General features: G+C 41.0%; 3 protein-coding genes across 3 annotated transcripts; 1 reads left to right on the plus strand and 2 right to left on the minus strand.

Moving 5' to 3' along the window:
* The first annotated feature begins 822 nt into the window (after positions 1 to 822).
* Positions 823 to 3,458, plus strand: LOC127784105 (uncharacterized). Its single transcript, XM_052311295.1, has 3 exons — positions 823 to 971; positions 1,091 to 1,195; positions 2,780 to 3,458. The coding sequence occupies exons 1-3, from the start codon at positions 903 to 905 to the stop codon at positions 2,819 to 2,821; spliced, it is 216 nt and encodes a 71-aa protein (XP_052167255.1). The 5' UTR covers positions 823 to 902; the 3' UTR covers positions 2,822 to 3,458.
* Positions 3,459 to 7,031: 3,573 nt separating this feature from the next.
* On the minus strand, positions 7,032 to 8,608 carry LOC127784075 (uncharacterized). Its single transcript, XM_052311263.1, has one exon. It carries the CDS (start codon positions 8,557 to 8,559, stop codon positions 7,525 to 7,527), a length of 1,035 nt encoding a protein of 344 aa, XP_052167223.1. The 5' UTR covers positions 8,560 to 8,608; the 3' UTR covers positions 7,032 to 7,524.
* An 8,580-nt stretch (positions 8,609 to 17,188) lies between these two features.
* On the minus strand, positions 17,189 to 18,487 carry LOC127784919 (transcription factor MYC2-like). Its single transcript, XM_052312338.1, has one exon. The coding sequence runs from the start codon at positions 18,450 to 18,452 to the stop codon at positions 17,598 to 17,600; it is 855 nt and encodes a 284-aa protein (XP_052168298.1). The 5' UTR covers positions 18,453 to 18,487; the 3' UTR covers positions 17,189 to 17,597.
* Positions 18,488 to 23,471: the final 4,984 nt, after the last annotated feature.

Below are 23,471 nucleotides of genomic sequence, written 5' to 3' on the forward strand. Positions count from 1 at the left end.
TAAAATGACATCATCATCAGAATTATCACTAGAAATGGTATCATAATATTACTATTTTTATCATTATAAATTAATCCAAAATTATAAAATTAGCTTCCAAAGTTTTAAATCTCTACTATTATAAAAACTAAAGATGTTTTTGCCGATACTTTGGTAGGTCATTTGTGTTTGAGTCGGTTTTAAGTTCGTTCACTTTTGGAAATACATATATGTGTTTGAGTCCCTTTTTAAGTTTGTTCGCTTTTGAAAATAAAAAGGCGTCTTTATAAGAAATCTCTTTAAAAAAACTCGCATGTTAACTTGGGACGCTTTTGAAAATACAAAAGGAGTCGTATAAAAAATAATTTTAAAAAAACTCGCATACTAACTTGAGATGAGAGTCAGACTCCTAATTACAACTCATGATTTTCTAAAAAAAAAAAAAATATCCAAGCGAGTTGCCACAATGATTTTCATCCTAGCTAAACCGTATAACAATAATAATGAGACTAAAATAGCCTTCTCCCATCACAACGCACGTGCATTTTTTCTAGTTAAAATAACATATGAAATAAATCCTTGTTTTCAGAATTGCATCGAAATTTTAGAACCATTTGTTTAGAGACCATATCTGCTTGTGTATTTTCAGCTCTACCTTAGGAGGCGTCTCATCTCTCATGGGCCATAGTACAAAGCAGCTACGGCCATGCGGGAGTATTCCTGGGCCGGCCCACCACCGAGGTCGGTAGTATGGGCCAGATCCGCCCTTCGTGTCGCAGGTGTGGGCCTTCGATAGCCCATCGAGAATCCGGCCCGGCCCAATCCGCCTCGCCGGCCGCGGCCGCCGGGAGGAGGAGAAGCCGCCGCCCCCACCTTCCCTTTCCCCTCCCGCAAGCGAGAGAGCGAGCTCGAGCTCGAGAGAGATGGCGAAGTCGTGCAAGGGTTTGGCCATGGAGCTCGTCAAGTGCCTCAGCGAGACGGACTGCGTCAAGGTAACGTTTCCCTCGATCGGATTTGGCGGTGGGGGGAGGTGGGGGCTTCGCCGCCGCCGCCGCCGCCGCCGCCGTTAGGGTTGATGCCGCCGGGGATTGACCGATTTGCTGTTTCGCAGGTGCAGAAGAGGCCGTACAAGGAGTGCGCTGGGGAGAAGGTCCCCAACATCACCAGCGAGTGCGTCGGCCTCAGGGAGACCTACTTCAACTGCAAGAGGGGCCAGGCATGCGTTCCTCCACCTGCTCTCAATCACTGCAGAAATTACCAGCTATGCTAGTGCTCTTGATCCATGGTTGTGTGGCTTGCTGATTACTGTCTGATGAGTGTGTTTGGGAGGGCCTGTGAACGATCTAGTAGCATTTTGCACATTGGTTACTTGTGAGGTTAACTGCAATGACCATTGACCAGATAATCCGTTATCTATCCCCTCGGTAGCACGGGTTCTGATTCTGTATATATGTTGGTAGTGACTGTTGTTGTTTGAAATCGATGCGTTTCGAGGGTGTACATGGGTGAGAAACACACGCGCGCGGTTTCGGCAAACCTGGTGAAGCTTCGAATAGCCTGAACTGAACCCAGGGGGAGATTTTATTTTCTGTGTGTTCCTTATATTGATAGTTTGATGCGGTGCCAATGCAAATTGCTTTGACATGATAGGCTAGGTTTTTATCTGAACCAGAGTTGGATGTCGTTGGAGGGATTCAGAGGGTTAAAAGGTGGATCTCACATTGGTTAAAAAAGTGAATCTTACATGTCAGTAGGTTTGCATCCTTTATATATGTATGGAGAAGAAAAGCATGGGCTTTTTATTGTTCCCATCCTGACAGGATTGAGTAAACTGATAAATGTTCAGAGTTTATATTCCCTGGCCCCTAAGCTCCTTCCGCTGTTACATTTACTTGGTTATTAGGCTGCTCAGTGTTGTCTTAACTGCAGTGCAATACAGCATTACAGTCATACAGCTTATATAGTTATAATTGCATAGGCATAGCTCAACTTATAGTTACTGGCGGTTTAAGTTTGAAGAACCCGGGCTGTCTACAAACTGTGACAGGGAATAAGAATGGTGGTCAGGAATTAACCTGATGATACTAATCTTCTCCTTTGACTTTTACTTGCACAGTTAAAAACTAGATCTTGGAATACAAATCAGAATCAAGGCCCTCTGTAACTCCTATAAGGCTATAAGTGTATCCATTGTTTCAGATGAAAGCAATATAGTTGTAGTATGGTAACATGAGTACATGAAAATCAAGTCAACTTCTAAATGTTTTCCTGATTACTGTTATAACTTTTTCACACCGGTGACCATTTTTTCCCTTTAGATTTGTTTTAAACATCAAAATCCACACGATAGGGCCATGCATCCTGTGATAGCGGAAGGAACCAGAATATCCAACCTGAAACACCTGCTGGTCTTTTTCCTTATATAACATAGGCAACTTTTGGTTATGTTATTAATCATGACACTCCTACTTCTCAAGTTCTCATGGACAGCTCTTTTTGTTCTCTTCCAATGGAATATAATCATATGCCTTGCATCAACCCATGTACAAGTTCTGAATGTGACATACTACCTAGCTTAGGAGTTAGGACTACTTGGGCTGTTCTGGCCCAGTATTGTTGCATTGCATGTTAAGATCTGTATACACCATATTGATATGTATGCGTCTAATGTTCTCTATTTACATCGTTGATGTGATTTTTTTTATGGTCCTTGAGGTATTGAGAGGTAGAGGTTTATTCCAGTGTTACTCTTGCGTTTATCTGTGTATGGAAATGCTTATTCTGTTAATTGTCACAACAGGTTGACATGCGAGCTCGGATACGTGGCAACAAGGGATATTAATGGTGTGATCACGGACCCCCTATCCAAATTTTACCTTTTTATCCAAGTTGCAATCAGCGACATCAAGGCATTTGTGTTATATAGATACTTTTGGTCGTAATGTAGATTCATCTGTGTTTTCTTTTGATAGGAGAGAGGTACCAATTCAACGCACACGAGTAATTTCCGTTGATTGTTTGAACCTTTGTTCATCTCGGAATTATTTGATCATGTTGTAGTTTTGCTTTTTGTCTATTATGGAAGAGAAGAACAAGTTCGAAGCGCATTAGAGTTGTCTTGAATGATTGATAGGTGGACCTCTGTGTCTTTTATCTGACTGTTTGGAAAGGCTGTTTCATCATACCAAATATGTTCTGGTGGTATCCTTTTTTGTTTTTTTGTGAAAAGGCAAGCGAATTGTCCTCTGTATTAATTAAAGGAGGAGTAAAAAGAGTTGCAATACATACAGGGTTCAGGTGGTATCCTGTTGCAACATATGTTCAGAAGACAGAAAATCGGTTCACTGTTTAGCTGATTCACCTGATAACTTGAGAACAGAGTGTTCACCTTGTTGAAATAAAGATTACACCTGGGTTGGAAGTTTACCTTTCTTGAGACTGTGTTAATTCTTTGCATAGCATGTATTGTCTAAACTAACAAATAACAATACATGCAAGCCAGCCTGCTCATCGTAGGCACCAAAATTAGATATGGTAAGTACTCACTCCGTCCAAGAGAGACTCCATTTTAGCCATTCAGTATTTTTTTTTTTTAAAAAAGCAGGATTGTGAAAAGTGTTTAGGGGTGTAAAAAGAGAGAGAACTTTTTATTTACAATCTGGTGAAAAATAAGATAGTACAAATGAGCTCTTTTTTCCCACAAAGCTGAAGGGCTAGAAATGAATTTTTTTTAAACAGATGGAGGGAGGGGTAATGAGATTTGCATCTCAAATGGAGTAGTAATGAGCTTAACTGTACTGCAAAGCATATCAAATTTATAAAAAGAGTAAAGTACATTAGCGGTCCTTAAACTTGTAGGGTTGTGTCATATAGGTCCATAAACTCTCAAAATGGATATCCAGGTCCCAGAACTCGTCAAAGTGTATCATCTAGGTCCCAAATTAATACATCCCCTCTAGAATCTTATGTGGCGCTGATGTGGCAATGCCACATGGACATGACATGTCCTTTTCTTTTTTTCCTTCTTTTCTTTTTCTTTTTCGTTTTCTTCTCATTCTTCTTTTTTTCCTTTTTTTTCTGCACGGGTCACAAAGAAAGGAGAAGAAAGAGGAAAAAAAGAGAAGAAAAAAAGAACAAGGAAAAAATTTGGGATATCCGTGTCAAAAAATTTGTCAGTCAAAATAATGCCATGTCATATCCGTGTGGCATGCCACATCAACGCCACGTAGGATCCTAAAGGGGTTATAACGATTTGGGATCTAGATGGCACGCTATGACAAGTTCTAGAACTTGGACATGTATTTTGAGAGTTTAGGTACCTAGATGACACACCCCTACAAGTTTAAGGACCGTTCGTATACTTTACTCTTATAAAATTTTGCTGAATGGTACTAGTAGCAAATTGCAATTGCACATGGATTGAGGCTCATAGTCACGGTTACACCGGATCAAATGGCGATCCCTATGAAAAGTGGATTGCTTCTTTTCACGCCGATGCGAGAGGCGTCCGAATGCAGCAAAGGCGACGCCTATTAACGTAAACCGGCAGAATCGACGCTACACCATTTCCCGTCTCGTCAACTGATAATTTTCACTCCCTGCTAACCTGACACTGCCCACACTATCTCTCCGTGGTGCACATGATTAAGACCTGTTAATCTCAACAATTAGACGTCTCAACACAGATTGTTTGTTTACGCATAGTATTAACTTGTGGAACACTGTTCATGGACCATGGAATGAACATACTTAATCCCTCCATCTTAAAATATAACAATCTAGTACTTCCTCCGTTTCACAATATAAGTCATTCTAGCATTTCTCACATTCATATTGATGTTAATGAATCTAGATAGTCTAGATTCGAAATGCTAGAATGACTTACATTGTGAAACGGAGGAAGTACTTGATTAGATTGAGTGCTATAAATCTGGATAATCTAATAGTATAAGTCTAGACAGTCTAATCAAGTATTAGGTTGCTATATTTTAGAACAGACGGTGTATATATTTCTTCCGAAAAGAAGTTCAGGAACTTTTGGAACACAGGGGGAAAGATTTGGCACGAGATAGAGATATGCTACCTTCAATCTTCTGGTGATCAATATCGTAACTGATCTCCTCGAGAAAAAAGGAGATCACAGACGATTACATATCGGATGGTGTGCCGGTCGTGATCGCTGGTTGGTTTCATGTGCTTGTTGATAATGAGACGCCTGTGAGTCAGCAAAAATATTTCTGGAGATTTCCAGTTCGTTTTATCTGATGTAATCAGGTTGTTGTACTGTTCCTGATATGTGAATGCGTTCAAATGGTCCATCCGAAATTGATGACATATGCATCCGAAGTTGATGACAAATGCAGGGTTGATTTTCAGGGACATGTGAACACCAAAACTTTCAACTTGACTTCATCTACAGATTACAAGAACATGGAGCAGGAGCACATTTGATGGTGTTTGGATCCAGGGACTTAACTTTAGTCTTTATATTTAGACATTAATTTAGGATATTAAATATAAACTACTTACAAAACTAATTACATAAATGAAAGCTAATTTGCGAGACAAAATTTTTAAGCCTAATTAATCCATAATTAGAGAATGTTTACTATAGCATCACATAGGCTAATCATGGATTAATTAGGCTCAATAGATTCGTCTCGCGAATTAGTCCAAGATTATGGATGGGTTTTATTAATAGTCTATGTTTAATATTTATAATTAGTGTCCAAACATCCGATATGATAGGGACTTAAAAGTTTTAGTCCCATCTAAACAGGTATGCACAATTATTTACTGACAGTGCCTGAGTTTTATGTGCTCAGATTGACAGTGTATGACTGCTGCTGCTGCTAAAAAAATGTAATTTTGTGGTCCTAGGGAGGTATATATCAAATTTTGATTACAAAATTTGTTACTCCCTCCATTCCATAAATAATATAAGGCACAACAAAATTTTTGAGATGTTTCATAATATAATGCATGAATGCATGCTATTAACTAAACCTTCTTTTTCATTAAATTATTATTTTTTAAGTTCTTCATCCTCAATAGATTTAATTCTATTGGGTACATACATTATATTTATTAGTGTGATTTAAACTATGAGGTGATAATAATTATTTCTTGGTTTTTGGGTTAAGGGTGGTTGAGCCTTATATTTTGGAATGAAGGGAGTATCTTCTAATAAATTTTCCATACTTTGTTCATGATAGGAAAATTGCTTAGAAGAAAAAACAAACAACAAAGAAGAGGATTCCATCAAGAATGACAGAACACAAAGTATACACATATGATCAGGATTTACAAAACCGATGGTAACTTGCTTAGTGCCGATAATGGTAAGACCAACATAACCCCACCAATTTAAATAAATTTCAAAAATAATTTACTTTTTTATATAAATTTTGTATGTTTATCAGAGGCAGGATTATCTTCTGGACGAGGTAATCCTGCCCTGACTTCTCCTTTATAATTTTGATAAAACAACAACAACAAACAAGTTTCAATTCCAGCAAGAATGAAACAACACAAAGCAAACACCTCTGACCTCTCCATGATAATCTTGATGCATGCATAAGCATCTAGTAATCCATGCACACTCCATTAATTGGCTGCCTCTACATCATCTTGGGGATGATTAAGATTAACATGATTTTAATTACCTTGCAAATCACTCTATAATAATGATGTAGCCAATCAATCAACAACCTACCACTGTCCACTGTGCCTCTCACCGACTCACTGTTCGATCTCCATCCTGCTATTATGCCATATCCATCCAGTGCTCTGCTCATCCAATGGCTTTTTCGATCAGAATTCAGCATCATCTTCTTCCTCTGGTCGGTACGCAAACCGCATCACTGACTGCTCCCACTAGCCACCAAACATCACTGTCACCTTCACAACCATCACCACCAACTAAATCGTCATCTCTCGGCTCTAGGTCATTAGCTAGCTAATGAACTCTCTCCCCACACACACACACACACACTTCACTGTCCACTTATAAAAAGTTTTGATAAGAACAGGCCCTGCTTTTTGTGCCCATACTGATCAAGATACATTCATAGCAAAAGATTTAATCCTTTTTTATTACACGAAAAACGCATACGCACGCGCACCGCTATGTACATGCACCACGCGTTAATACCCACGTATTCAGTGAGACGGAAACCAATGGCAAATACTTGGTCTCACTAGAATTTAACTTACCTAATTGTTTGATTGAAATTAATGTACTCTTGAATGGATAAATTAGGTAGTTATAAACAAAAAAAATGAAACAAGTAATACCGACAAGAACATGTCATCTGCTCACCTGAATACATTGTAGTACGTATGATCTCGTGTGTATGAATTTGGTATAAATTCACAGTACAAAGTAGAAGAACCAAATTCTTGAATTGATTCTTGTGTAAGAATGGAGCTTTGAAAAAAGGGTGGTGGTTGGGAGTTTTTGAGACGAACACGTGTCGGGCGCCGACGTCACGTCGCCGAGTGCGTGGCCCCGCCGGCGACGGCGAGCTTTTCGCCGGCGAGGAGTCACCGGCCGTCGCGGCGGAGCGGCGGCTTCGGGGAGAGGACCCAGTGCTGGCCGTGCGGCCGGACGGTGAGGCCCTTCACCCTGGCGAACAGCGTCACGGCTCGCCGGACGCCGCGGTCGTCGGCGGCGGTGAAGTAGTCGTGGCCGAACATGACGCCGCCGGGGCGGAGCACGGCCCAGGCGAGGTTGATGTCCGCCCACGCCGAGTGGAAGTCGTGGCCGGCGTCCACCTCGATGAGGTCGGCGTAGACGCCCCAGTGGCAGAGCGCGGCGAGCGCGGACGCCGTCGAGAAGGGGAGCGGGAGCACCCGCGCCGTCGCGTCGGCGCCCGCCGCGGCCACGTTCGACATGAACTGCGGCAGCAGCAGCGCATCGCCGTGGCGCGGCGGCGGGACGTCGCGGCGGAAGCGGTCGCGGAACGCCGGCCAGCCGCGGAAGTCGTCGACGCAGAGGATGGCCGGGGACAGCGAGAGGTTCTTGGACACGGCCGCCATGTGCAGCGCCGACGCGCCCAGGAAGGCGCCGAGCTCCACGATGACGTCGGGCCGCACCTCCTCGATCAGCTCCGCGAACACCGCGCCGGTCGAGCCCCACCCGCGCGGCCTCGCCGCCGCCGGGTGCAGCAGCGCGGCGGTGTGCGGCGGCGGGAAGCTCTCGTACGGGCTCTCCCCGTCGAACAGCTTGTCGAGGAGCGTCCGCACGACGGCGTCGCTGGGTATCGCCTCGCCACACTCCTCCCTGAACCGGAACAGATCGTGCGGCGGCGAGCGCGGGTAGTTCGCCGCCGCCGCAGCGCTGCCGTTGCTCGCCGGGACATCCGTGGAGGAGGCGGTGCCGGTGAGGTGCGCGGCGCGCGGCCGTATGACCGTCTGCGACGGCTTGCTCGCAGGCGGCCGGATGGACGACGACATGATGCCAACCGAGTACCCGGCGGAGAAGACGATCAGGAACACGGTGAGCCGGGTGAGGTGCGGCCGGAGCCTCGCCGGAACGCCGCCGGAAGACGCCGCCGCCGGAGACGGACGCGGCTTCATGATCACTTCGCAACAAGACTCTCTCTGCTCCCTGTAGTCTCTTAGCTAACCAATATATATATATATATATATATATATATATATATATATATATATATATATATATATATATATATATATATATATATCTATCTCATTTATTCTTTGGAGATTAGTTTAAACCTAGAATTTCTTTCAAGATTGGATAGCATATATGCTTGCAGATAGAGTGATAGAGAAGGGAGAGGGATTCAGGATTAGTAGTAGTGGTTGTTACTTTATTACATGAAGTTTGTTTTCTTTAGAGAAGATATATACTATTAGATATAAACTATACTAGTAGAGATTAACTTAATTGTTCAGGTTGGTGAGATTTGGGTGGTGAATCTGATGACAGTTAGGAGCAGCAGAGCTTGAGCTTGAGCTCTGCAAGTTCAGAAATTTATGCTTGTGCAAGATCTTCAGAAGAATCATCAGATGTGGTGCAACTGTGTTGGAACTGTGAAAGAACATTCTTCTGGTGTTTTCTGGTAGTCTCTGGCCTGTGGGGCCAGCCGGTCAGGCCACAAGTGGTTATGGGAAACTCTGCATTGTGGGCTTCTGATCAGTGGATTAAGATTACTGCAAAGGTAATAGGATTGGGCCTTGGTATTAGTACAAAAATATGAGCTGTGGAAGAGGTTACCTGGAACTCTGCAAAGGGAAAAACATATTTCATTTCATTTCATTTCATTTCATTTTATTGTGAAGAGAGCAAAATATTAGTACTAACTTTCATAAGATTGAACAGGCACAATGGAGGCCAAATCTTAATTATTTTACCAGCAATTTTTGACCAACAAAGTAGTCTGTCAAATTGTCAATATCCCGAAAGAAGGGGTTGTTGATTCACAAACCGGCAATCTCTCTCCCATTTTGTTTGACTATAAACAAAAGATCGCTATCACCGATTTTCTGAAACCTTCATCTAGATAAACCTACTTAATTTCAGTGTGCTACTACTGCTTAATTCTAGGACTTAAAACATTTCATTAGGTCCAAAGTATCCATCCATCCATCCATCCATCCACACTTTGGAGGCTGACAAGGTTTGTAGAGCTGAAGCAATGGGCCAATCTTCAAGCTCTGATTAAGCACCAAACAAGAACAAACAGAAGAGAAGAAGAAAAGGAACAAAAAGAACCTTATATAGTGTTAAAGCAAGATGACAAATTAGGTCAGTGATTTGCCATGATCACGAATGATTAGGTGCCCACTCTGCCGGTAGCTGCTGCCATAATCGTTCGTTCGCTCCAACTGAGTTGTCAGGTGAGCTTAGCTTAGCTATCTCTGCAGCAACAGCGCATCAGCTGCAAATCACAGCCAAATCAAGAACTGTTCAGAGCTCGCTCGATCGCTCTAGCGGCTGTTGCTGCCGGAAGAATCAGATGATCTGAACTGTGGTTGATACATTGATCTGCCTTCCAGATCAGAGTGGATATGTTAATGTCATCACAGCGTTCATGGCGGCGCCCAAATGCAGGTGCAGAGGCCGGAGCAGTGCGTGGAATGGACGGTGTTGATTAGCTTGTTTGATCGGGTGATCAAACATGGAGGGCAGCAAAGGCATGTGTGTCGGTTCATTGATTCATTCGTTAAGAACGGAATAAAACTTTGAGAATCAGAAAAAGAGTGAAAGAAACTCCAAAAATATAGTTTATTAGCTTATCAGCCACAACCAAAACTTAAATTCGTAAAGTTAAAATTAGAGTTCAATAAAACTTTTGTATATGTTTTATTTATTTAGAGTAAATTGCATTCACGTTACACCAACTTGATAAATTGGTGCGATTTAATGTAACAACTTGAAAAATGAGCATACTAGTATAACAACTTGGTAAGTGGGTGCAACCTAGTAAAAAACTTAATAAATGAGCGTACGGGTACAAATACTTGAAAGGCGGGTGTGATTTTGGTACAATAACTTGATCGACAAGTGATGCAAAAACTTAATTATTTTGAGCATTTATGGCTATATGTATTCAGTTTTGACGTACTCCGTTGTTAATATACTTATGTAGATTTGTACAAGCATATATTTTTTTTCATTCTAGTAACTAAAAGTCAAACAAATTTTACTGTGTAGAAATTTTCAGATGGTACTTGAGATGGTGAAAATAATATCTAAATCAATGGTGCAAATTAGATGAGCAATATATTCTCACATATTACATCAAACATTGTATGATAATATCACGGGATTGCTATGTGATGGCATATTAACATCGTGAAAAAACTTATATAGCACTCATTAATCAAAATAGCACATATCTAATCAAGTTATTGCACCAAAATACTATAAATTATCAAATTCTTATATTAAAGCGCACCCACTTGCCAAGTTATTGTACTTAAACGTCTCATTCTCAAGTTCATGTTCTAAATCGACCTACCTATCAACTTGTTGTACTGCGGGTGTAATTTACTCTTTTATTTATGAAATATTTTCGATTGTTTCATTCATCCTACGACTTATCAGCCATAGCTTCATGGGTTTCAGAAGTCATTCGTGACAGGAGTTTCAGTAAAGAGAGGTACAAAATTGCTGCGCTGTGCTTTCCGTGCCAATACGTTGTCAAAATTCAAAGCTGTACGGTCAATTATACCGTGTAAGTCTTCCAAGTTATAAAGACCATACTGAAACCATATGGACCTATGTATTTTGACGAACTAGTAAAGGATGCAGAATGGTTTTGGTCGCAGTTTACAGAGAATTGAAAACTAAAAATGTTCAAGAACTTGGGCCGTTTTAGGCCCGGAAGATATTGGAGTCGGTTCCGGATGATAGCCCATTCTGCCGTCTAATTGGGACTGACGGGATGGGCCTCTGTTTGATCAAACTTCTACAATAAAATTCGGAGAGATGTTTCTAAACTTCCATTAAATTTTCGCTTTCTCGTGATTAAGTATACATGGCTCAATTTCTTCCAAATAAAAATTTGTCGACAAATATATAGGTGGTTCCCTTCGATAAAGCATGTCACCTTACCGCTGTTACCTGTCATAACGCCAGGGTGCGGTAATGATTGGTGTCGGGTAACTCTACCAAATCTTTAAAAGAAATTCAAATAAAAATTTGAATTCCTGATAAATTTCATTCATTCGGCTCTGTCACTATTTACCACGGGGCTCACCACCCGGGTACGGTAACCTCTCCTCCCTATGGTGTTTTTTCTAGCACTAGAAAAACACCATAAATGATGGAACAAGCCTCGAGCCAAACACATTGTACCTAATAACATTGTCAAAAAGACAACAATCATATGCATGTTACTAATATGTTATCCCTAATATATTAAAATTTGCATTTAACAACTTTGAAAGTTATTACCACTTCATTTAAGATCTCAAACCGAACATAACTGAGTTACCTTACCAAAATTAAGCAGCTAGTTGTAATTAGTTTGATAAAATTTATTTTGCCAACAAACAAATCTCTACAGCTACGTGTTTAATGGCAGAGTCTGAGGACCTATTTACATGATTTGAAAAAAAGCAAAACCGTGCTCTACTTTTTATTCCAAGATAAGATGAAAACGGTGGCAGATCGTTTTCAGTGGTACTTTTTTTTTATTCCAGCCATATATAAAATTTGCTTTTCTTCTTATTTGTTTCAGCGTCATATTGCAATAAATATACTAAGGTTGGGTTCTTTTGGAGGGGTTGGAGACCACTTCACTCCGTACGTAAAATGGAGCGATAGATTAACGCATTACTAATTAAATATTAGCTATAAAAACTTAAAAAATAGATTAATATGATTTTTTAAAACAACTTTCCTATAAAAACTTTTGGCAAAACACGAACCGTTCAGTAGTTTGAAAAGCAAACGCACGAAAAATAAGGAAAATGAGTTAGGAACACATGGGGAAGAACACATGTAGTGATAAATATGAAAACAATTTCTTATCGAACCAAATATTGTTTTCAACCGTTTCCGACTCTTTTTCATCTTTTCATAAATACCAGTCTCATTCTTGATACATTTTTTTTCGATATTTTACCCTTTTTTCGTCTATTCATATATACAAGTCTCATTCTTGATACAGGGACTTTTATGGATATTTTAATAAAAGCACATATTTCTTATTTCAAAACTACTGGAATGGCTGACTAAGGTGATGTATACATATACTCTCTCCATCCCTAAATATTTGACGTCGTTGACTTTTTTAAAATATGTTTGACCGTTCGTCTCATTTAAAAACTTTATGAACTTTTATGAAATATGTAAAACTATATGTATGCATAAAAATATATTTAATAATGAATCAAATGATAAAAAAAATTAATAATTACTTAATTCTTTTAATAAGACGAACGGTCAAACATGTTTAAAAAAATCAACGGCGTTAAATATTTAGATACGGAGGGAGTATATGCAATTGTACCGTCGATCGATCTATCCAGTATCCGTACATGCGCCGGCAAGCGACAGCGACGACGACGACGAACTCGTTGCTAGTGACGGCTAAATATACCCACGGTGCTGACGTAGCCGATCGGCGTAAGTGATGACGTGGCCGTTGGATCCGGGACGCGACGACTGGTCTTGGTCGGTCGGTCGGACACTGGTCCGGTTGGTTGGTCTCGACCGTATGCATACGTATGTACGTACGGACCACCGTCAATTTTCTCGGCCTACGTTACGTATATACTCCGTATATGCGCATAGAGTAGAGTACGGATATACGCTCTGTGTGCTACTTGTGTACGAGTAGTACGCACACGTAACACGTGTCGGCTTGCAGACCAGAGCCCTGCGTTTTTTTTAATTATTTTCTGCGTCGACGTACGTATACATCGATCTTTTGGTGTCAGAGGCTAATTAATACGCTGATTAAGTAGTCACGTGCGTGTAATCTTCTTTGTTTGTAGTGTGAAGATGTGTTTGTAACATTTTTTTGAGAGGGTGTTTGTAATATTATATTATGATGAAAAGCGAGAAAACTATGCAAAGTATATATATACACTAGTCGTCGACCTATGTTTTACGTGTTTATTAATATTAATATTTAAAAATACTCATTAAAAAGAATAGAATGATTTGATATTTTTAGAATTTGTAAGTAATAAACATATATCAATGTACTCAAACCGTCTAAATTCTCTTATTTGGAATTAATCAATAAACAAACTGAGTTGTATCTCTTTCTATAATTAATAATCCTGAAAAAAAAATATCTTCTTCGTTAGATAATAATTTGGCTGACTAAGCTAGCTGATAAAGAGATATGTACTTGATAGTTCAGTCCCAATCATCTTGGGTGTGTACTATCGATGCTATTTTCTGTTCATTATGATTCTATATAGCCTATTAATTAGTTAATATATGTACTGTATATGATGATATATAATGGTTAAAATTTTTTCATTATATAAAGAAAAAAAAAACGAGATACTTAGACCTAGTACGTATTAGCACAATACAGAAACAATCAATCACATCCTGTCGATTTGCATTTCTTGTGAAATGCATGGATCAATTAATTGTTCTCATTGAACTAGCTAGCATGTACTCCCTCCAATTTTATTTTGTTTGATGTTGGTTAGCTCAAAATTGAACTAACCAACGTTATACATTTGTGTATGGAGGTAGTATGTGTTAGGGTATGTATATTGGATTAGACAAGGGATGAGTAGTACCCATTTTGTCTCGGGGAGGGTTAACTTCCCAGTGATGTGATCATTAATAACATGTGGACTCGAGGACAACCCATGTATTAGTGATCACGTCACTCTGATATTAAGATTATTTTATAGGTTAATCTAACTATATATATTGTGAATGTCATTTCTCTCTATTATTTTATAAAAATATTGGAGTATATTATGCAACGTACTGGCTCCGGTTCTAGGCACAACTTTAAAAGTGGAAGAGAACAATGAGCTCATATATTCTGCATGTCGAAGCTTGGAAGTTACGATACAGATTTTCGCCAACTACGGATGTAGATTAATAAATAGACTTCCATAATTATTTATGCCTTATGTGTTGGCTTTATTATTTTTGTTATTCTTATTGCTTGAGTGTTTGCTCATTTTGAGAGAATATTGTAATAATTGGCTGTAGCTTTGTTGAAACGAAGGTCGGATTTAATTCCATTATAAAAAAAATATTATGCATGTTACTTGTTCTCCATTTTTCACATTGACTTTAGGAAGAGTGATATATTAGCCACTATTAATATTACGCCCGCGCCATATATTAATCTATGTATTCTCAGTTGGCGATTAAAGATGGCGTATGATTAATTGTGTACACGCGTGCGTTGATTCACTTTGTTCAGTGTTGATTATCTTGTGGCTAGCTAGCTGCACACACATTTAACAATGTTTAGATGTACTTTTATGCTTATGCAGGAATAATTAATGGGGTTTAAAGATCTATTTGAATCCAATTGTGTGTGCTAGCTCTCTCTGTCTCTGTGATCTCTCTCTCCAGGGAAAGAAAATTCCGAAGATGTACGGGCTCACATATGAAAAATTGATTACGTCTACAACAATGACATGAGATAACTAAAGAGATTTTTTTTAAGAAAAGAAAACTGTAGAGGCGGGTTGGCAAAACAACGAAAGAGAAGTACGAAGTACTAAGTAGTATATACAGTGGTCATCGTCTGAATTTTTTTACTGGGTCAACGAAAGAGGAGTACTTAGCTAAGGAATAAATGAGTGTCTATTTCGTCAAATAGTTAAGCCTTAGTACACTTGAAAGTCCTTCCATCCAAGCAGAGACTTGTGTAGTTGCACATAGGGTTCCAATTTTCGGAAATCCGCAATTTCAATAATTTTGAGATTTCGGTACCCTATATATGTGGAGCTGTTTGGTGCCAAGTCGTAATTTGTCATCACTTGCTAATAAAAATTACTGCACTTGTCTAAGTTGAGATAATCAATTCTTAGGCACACCTTAATAAGTATAAGAGAATCTTACCATACTTTTGTTCAGTAATTGACGCGTTGACTTAATCTTTTACAAGGGAATCTTGTTATAACTGTGACTATAAACAGATAGCATGTCAATCAAATTTGTATAACTTTAGACATGACAAACTATGGTAAAATGTGCTGACTACCAAACACTCTTATATTCTTTCGTTTGAAAATTTTGAATATAGATATACAACTTGGTTGTACATCAGCTAACATATAGGGTAACATACTTGCGCCCCTTAATTAAAACTTTTTATAAATCCTTTGATTATGTGAAGTAAAATACTACTCCAGACTATAAGCATATGGTGATGCGAGTATAGTACACGAGAATAGCCCCAATGGCTACTGGCCAGCTGCCCCCCTGTGGCAGTGTGGCCCCTGCCTTTTGGAAGAAAAGACAAGCATACTGGCATGCATGCAGCATGGCCAGTGACAATGAGGCATTGCTGCCGCCACTGCCAAGTGCCAGCCATGGCTTTGGAATTTTGCTAGCTGAAAGTATGAAACACCATCGATCCTCACTCAGAAACTATTTCAAAAATAATTAAATTGTCGGTATTGTTTTATTGGTTAGTACATGCAACTTGATACAATGTTAGAGCTAGAGATCTCAAAATCAAATTTTAACTGGCAATCAATTAGATAAAAAAAAATTCCGTTAAAAAAATAGATAAAGAAAATTATAGCCTACTTTTATTCCACGCCTAAGGCTTGGGTTGCAGGTTGAAGGTGAGGGGGCTCACGTAAGGGAGAGTGTTAAAATATATTTCCTCCGTCCCATTTTAAGCGCAACTATGATTTTTCGTGTCAAACTTTGATTGTTCGTCTTATTTAATTTTTTTTAAAAAAATAAAAACATAAGTCACGCATAAAGTAATATTTATGTTTTATCATCTTATAACAACAAAAATACTAATTATAAAAAAAATAAATAAGACAGACAATTAAAATTGGGCATGGAAACTTATGGTTGCATTTAAAATGGGACGGAGGGAGTACTACTAAGTCTTTTTTTTATTAGTTTAAGCTTTAGTTCATCTCACCGGTTTAAACTTTTGGGTTGAACTGGTTGGGGGGGGGGGGGGGTATGAAACTCTAACAACTCAATAAAAACAAACATAAGCTAGGTAGCAGCAATGAACTCAATCACCACTCTAATCAGTGTGCATCATTTTGTATCTAGCTCATGACTATTACTGAAATTAAGTATGATTGGATGATTTGATTGATCTGCGGAGACAAGGGTTGGTTGCATACTTGTACCCCTGACCACACATTCAGCCTCATAATTTCATCCAAGGGCCAAGGCCAGAAACTAGCTAGCTAGTGCTAGAAGCTACTCCATCAGTCCATTTTAAGTGCAGTTGTATGTTTCCGTGTCCAACGTTTGACCGTCCGTCTTATCTGAAGTTTGTTATGATTAATATTTTTATTGTTATTAAATGATAAAACATGAATAGTACTTGATGCGTGACTAATTTTTTTAAAATTTTTTTATAATTTTTTGAAATGAGACAGACAGTTAAACGTTGGGTACGGAAACTAGGCTCAATGCCACTGCCAAAACAAGTACGATGTTGGGACAAGGGGGCCAACACGAGCCTCACAATCATCTGCAATAATTTCAGCAAGCACAGTGACAACAGTTACACACAACACAATGACCCCATCATTAATTGGGCGTATTGTAATTGTTTGGATGATCCAAGGGAATAATAACACTGCTCCTCTCTAGTCATGATCTGTTTGCAACAACTTTTGCATTGACACTATCTAGGAGTACTAGCTTATCTGCTAGACAAACCTAATTAATTAACTTGCCCTTAATTATTCCATGGACATTGGACACTTATTATACATGTGTTGAGATGCACACTACATATATATTACATTAGCAATTTAGCATGCGTACGTGTATGGATTAACCATGATATGGCCATTGATTAGTTTCGCCATTAGCATGGTGATGATGATGCATGCCTGCCTGCCTACCTCTGTGTCCGACATGTGTCACGCTCGATCGATCGTGTTCTTGATGTCGGGCATGGAGGTCGTCGTCGTCGATCGGCGGCGGATCGGAGCTAGCTGTCCTGCAGCCGCTGGAGCAGCGCGGCGCGGAGGGCGTCGCCGTCCTGGAGCGCGGCGGGGACGTCGACGAGGACCTCCTGGACGGTGGTGGCGCCGTGGACGCGCATGACGCACGCGTGCTGCACCGGCAGCTCGAGGGAGCGGAGCGCGCCCATCAGCCTCGCCGGCGCGTGGCGGGCGCCCGTCGTGGTGACGCGCACGGCGGCGGCGTCGCGCCCCATCTTGCGCACCTCCACGGCCTCGTCGAGCCCGGGGGCGGCGCCGCCGCCGCCGCCGCCGCCGTGGTACGAGGCGTTGCCGCCGCCGCCGCAGGAGCTCGGCTCAAACCTCGCAGCGGCGGCCTGCCTCGCGTCGGACTCGAGGCGGGCGACGCGGGCGCGGAGCTCGGCGATGTAGGCGGCGGCGTCGGCGAGGAGGGAGGCCTTGTCCATGCGGGACACGGTAGGCACCGCGGCGCGGAGGTCGCAGAACCGGCGGTTCAGCTTCTCCCGGCGCTGCCGCTCGGCCTCCACGTGGCTCACCGTCGGCCCGTCCGGCCGCGGCCCGGGCTTCCTCCCCCGCCGCTTCGCCGGCCGCTGCGCCGCCGCCGCCTCGAAGCTCCTCGGCAGCTCGGACAGCTCCGAGTCCGGCGACAGCGAGCCCCCGGCGAACACGGGCCACAGCTCGCCGCCGCCCACATCCTCCTCGTTCTTGGCCATCACCACGTCGCCCATCAGCCATTCGTCCGGGACCTCGCAGGACGTGAACTCGAGCACCGCGTGCGCCGCCGCCGCCGCCGCGCCGGTGGAGAACATGGACGACGGCGAGGGCGGCGAGAACGACGAGCACGGCGAGAGCAGCTCGTCCATGGCTCGCCGGCGTCACTGCTTAAGCTTACTTTAGCTGCTTCTCCCAATCCGGGTAGCTGTGCATCTGCTTTTATACTGCCAGCACATTTTGCGATTAGGACCTCGTTGAACCCTTCATATCTCACAAAGGGGCCCAATCCTCTCATGCCTGAGACTGACAAGTGGGCCCCACCCTCTCACTAAGGATGGCTGGAGGAGGAGAGGTAGCAATTGATCTGCTAGTGTAGACATGAGAGACCACAGTGAGAAATAAAGCCTTAAGTCAGTCAACAAAACTCCACAAATATGTGTACCTTGGCAAATTTAGACTGAAATTAACTTCTCTTGTTTGTTTAGTTTGCTTGTTAGACTTCTGTTCCTTTTCTCATTTTCTCTTTCTATATATGGACATACTCCTTTATGCTTTTTTTTAATAAATCACTTAGATGTACTTAAGGCTACATATTGCTCTATGACAAAGGTGATAGAGTAAGTTTATAAAATTGTAAGTTTTACATATTACCTCGATCCGTTCTCAAATAAATGTCGATTCATAGTACATGGGGTCGAACCTCGGAACTTTACATATTAGTTAATGTAAAAATATTAAGATTTTACATGAGAAAATAATATAGGTGGATTTATGATAAAAAATATTTTCTATAGTTATATTTTTTATAGCTTCTATAAACATATATGAAAAAGGTAGTGATGTCAGTCGATGATCAGTTCTTCTTCCTCTATCAGTTCAAGCATATGAGGAATATAAAGTTTTCCTGGAGGATGTTACCCAAATCTCTTTGAACTCCATGGTGGATAAATGGGCATACATCTGGGGTAATGACTTTATTCTTCTCAGAAATTCTATAAGCTATCATTTTGGTCTATACAGCCAGCAGTAACCCTTCCATGGATCTGGTCCAGCAAAATATACATGAAGGTTAAAGTCTTTGCCTGGTTGTTGTTCCTAGATAGAGTTAATACAAGAAATTTATTGGAAAGAAGACATTGCAAACCGCCAAATGTTCCTGTTACTTGTGTTTTATGCTTCCTGGGTCTGCGAGAAACTAGAGAGCATTTATTTTTCCAGTGCCCTTTTGCAATTGCTTGCTGGAACACAATTGGTTTTTCTTGGGACACAACACAAGAATTTCATCAAATACTGCAATCTCATAGGAGTGCCCGACCTCATCTTTCATGCTTTATGGAGATCTTTCTTGTGGCTTGTTGGCTGTTATGGAAGCAAAGGAATGATTTAATCTTTAAGCATATACAACCTTCTGTTCAGAGATGGGAAATCTAATCTCAAGGAGGAGCTAAGTCTACATTTACTTAGACATAGAATAGCTGATAGACCTATTTTGCAAACATGGATTGATGTCTTGTAATTTTCTTGCTTGTACAGATTTCTTTCCTTTTTATATATGAAATTTAACTGTGGGGGCTTCCCCTACTGTTTCCCGGTCAAGAAAAAAAGGTAGTGATGTCCAAAATGAGAACTACTAACTAATTATATTTTAGAACGGATAAGGTAAAAAAGAAGTGAACATATACTAGTAGTAGATTTCTAATTTGGCAGGTACAATAGTACTGGTTTAGTCATTCATCGGCAACTGATATTTCCCCATATCGTCCTAAGGCTAATCACAACCCAATGACTAGGATGGTATCCATAGCATTAAATAAGCTGCCACCTAGGATGAAAAATGATGTGGCAAGTCAATAAATGAGGAAAGAGAAGGAAACCATGCCTTTCATGAGACATGGTTTCTACACAACATCTAAGACATCATGTGAGATAAGTAGCATTGAATTTAAGTATGAAATAGTGATGTTTGCATTGAAAGAGTAGTGTCCAGTACTCCCTCCATTCCATAATATAAGGCACAACCATATTTTTTTTAGATATTCCATAATATAAGGCATACATGAATGCATGCCATTAACTATGGCATATTCTCTATTAAATTACTACTTTTTTAAATCCTTCACTCTCACATTCTCTAACTCTATTGGATGCATGCATTATATTTATTAGGATGATCTAAACTACAAGATGATAATAACTATTTCTTGGTCTTTGGGTTGAGGGTGGTTGTGCCTTATATTTTGAAATGGAGGGAGTACTAGTTTCTTGATGATGTGGAGTTTATAGAAACTATGTCTAGTGTCTTGGGTTGGGAATAGCCTAATGAACGATTTCATTCGTGGGAGGCAAATTCAATAGTTGCCTTGGTCTGCTTCTCAATACTTTTTGTGATGAGTGAGAACTAGGTGACAATGATGGTGGCAAGTGTCTTGAGTTGGGAATGGCCTAATGAACGATTTCATTTGTGGGAGGCAAATTCAATGGCTGGCTTGGTCTGCTTCTTAATACTTTTTGTGATGAGTGATAACTAGGTGACAATGATGGTGGCAATGCATCTTAATTCTTCAATAGTGGTACATTAGAGTCTTCTTCCATGGTGATGGCACGCTACCAGCATTGGGGGTGAGGAAGAGGACACGTTATTATCTTCGGAGAACTTTTATGATTCTCGAGAAAGTATATGTACACAACCCTAAGAGTAAGTTTAATAGTATAGTCAACAGCTAGCTCCAAATTATCTATAGTTGATTTAATAGCCAATTCATACAATAGTTACCTATAAATATATACTACACTATTTATATCTGGTCCCTCCAGTCATATACATAATGTATCTTGGAGTTCGTGCTGCAGCTGGCTACAAATCTGTAGCTCGCTGCTCTTCTCTCTCTTTTTTTATCTCCTCGAAATATGTTTATAGCTGGCTTATAGCCTGCTATTGTACCTGCTCTGAGTGATTCAGTAACTAGAGAGATATCAAGTATATATTAGAAATATACTCAAGAATAGTAAAAATATCCATATCTCTTTGACCTAGAGGGTAAATACATACAGCAGTGGATAAAGTGGCTTATCATGGGGTAATTATATGTTAATCTTGGAGCAACAAAACCAGCAAATCGACATATGCACCGTCACCAACAGAAGAGTTTCAAATATCACCACGTTCTAGTCGGCACTTATTTTTGACAAAAGTGTACTTTCATATATCACAGTTAGCCTTTTCGCATATCAGGTCAATATAAAAGTCAATGTACAGATATGAAAATGGGTATTACATCCATCTAAGCTCATTTTTCACCTATCCCACATATATCAATACGCACAAATGACTAAAATGCCTTTACTTTATCCAATCCCAATACAACTATTTCTCAATTTATCTACTCTCAATATAATTATTGCTTACTTTTACAAACTCCAATGCAATGATTACTAAAAATAAACTTTTTTTTGAGCAAAGGAGAGGAGTTAAAATTGACCTTAAAATAGTACAGGGGAAGTGCATACTGCCAGGGATCAAAGCTGTGTGTGTATGTGTTGACAGTTAAACCAGATATAGGTTCGGTATTTAAAGAGCGTTTGTATCTTCACGGATTCATTATGAACATTATTTGCACTAGAAAAATTATCCGTGCGTTGCAACGGGTGAAGGCTATTTTAATTTTTTTATTGTTATATGGTTTAGTTGATGTGAAATTTATTGTGAGAATTCGCTTGGATATATATTTTTTTCTAGAAAATCATGAGCTGCAATTAGGAGTCCAATCATCTCAAGTTAGCATGTAAGTTTTTCTAAAGAGATTTCTTATACGACTGCTCCAGTATTTCCAAAACCGAACGAACTTATTAAAACCGACTCAAATACATATATGTATTTCGAAAAACGAACGGACTTAAAAACCGAGTCATACACGGATGACGTACCAAAGTACCGGCAAAAACATCTTCAGTTTTTATAATAGTAGAAGAGATAGAGATAGAGATTAGGGATAAGACCTCCCCACGATATAAATACAAATGTCCTCATCTTAACTAATTAAAAGATTCGTATTTTTCCAATCGTCACCTCATTTTCACCCGTGATTTTTGTTAAAAAAAAACCGTCCGTTTCGACCGTCGTCCCTCATAGGAGTCGAGTCCGATTCCCTCAAAAAAATCCCCCATCTTGATCCCCAAATAAATCAAACAATGAGACAACCAAAAACACTCATAGGATTCGAGTCCGATTCCTTAAAAAAAAAAATCCCCCAACTTGATCTCAAATGAATCAAACAATGAGACAACCAAAAACAACATAAAAGAGCAATTTTAATCCGAGTAGAGCTCATGAACTTGATCCCAATGTCTGATTCCACGAAAAAGAAACAAACTCGGGCGAAAAAAAAGGCGACCGGATCCGCCCTCGGCCGCCGCCGGATCCACCCGCGGCCGTCGCCGACTGCCGCCGGATCGCCCTCGGCCGCCGCCACCGCCGCCGGATCCACTCGCCGCTGCCACCGCTGCCGCCGGATCCACCCGACGCCACTACCGCCACCGAAGGCAGAAGAGAGGCGGTGGCCGTCACCGATGCCACCACCACCGACTGCCGCCGGATCCGCCCTTGGCCGCCGCCACCGCCGCCACCACCGCCACCGCCGGATCCACCCATTGGAAGTAGTGGAGGGAGTCGCCGTGGCCGCTCACGGTGGGGAAGGCCACGGCCGCCGCTAGCGGCCAGAGAGAGGACGGGATCCAGTCACCGGTGGAGGATCCGCGCAAGAGGGGAGCAGGGGAGACGACGGGATGCGTGTGGGAGGGGAAGAAGTCATCGATTCCCTCCCCGCCCACCTGCCTCGGGTCTCTCCCAACCGTGGCTCTCCCGCCGGCTGCCACACCGCTGCGTTGCAGTCTTACAGAGAGGGAGAACAGAAACGACGGCTGGGAGAGAAAGAACGAGAGAGTGACACAGGGTGAGAGGATAATGATCTCCATCCAGGCCACCGCCCACCACACAATTCTCGCCTCAAGAAACCTGCACGTGGCATCTGACTCCTAGCAGTTTTTCATATTTACCCATAATAGTATATTTTATCATATACTTTAGTAAATACAAAATATTTCTAAAAATACCCCCAGATTAGTACTCACACATTGATATCCAGGACCTTGGCAGTTTTAATTTTACAAGA

The sequence above is a fragment of the Oryza glaberrima genome, chromosome 9 (genome assembly GCF_000147395.1).
Source record: "Oryza glaberrima chromosome 9, OglaRS2, whole genome shotgun sequence".
Taxonomy (NCBI): Eukaryota; Viridiplantae; Streptophyta; class Magnoliopsida; order Poales; family Poaceae; genus Oryza; species Oryza glaberrima.

Bases quoted from the DNA above. Each gene is read 5' to 3' on its own strand.
- LOC127784919 (XM_052312338.1), bottom strand. From the start codon at position 18,452: ATGGACGAGCTGCTCTCGCCGTGCTCGTCGTTCTCGCCGCCCTCGCCG.
- LOC127784075 (XM_052311263.1), bottom strand. From the start codon at position 8,559: ATGAAGCCGCGTCCGTCTCCGGCGGCGGCGTCTTCCGGCGGCGTTCCG.
- LOC127784105 (XM_052311295.1), top strand. From the start codon at position 903: ATGGCGAAGTCGTGCAAGGGTTTGGCCATGGAGCTCGTCAAGTGCCTC. The intron at 972-1,090 runs GTAACGTTTCCC...GCTGTTTCGCAG, and splicing joins GCGAGACGGACTGCGTCAAG to GTGCAGAAGAGGCCGTACAA. The intron at 1,196-2,779 runs GCATGCGTTCCT...TTGTCACAACAG, and splicing joins TCAACTGCAAGAGGGGCCAG to GTTGACATGCGAGCTCGGAT.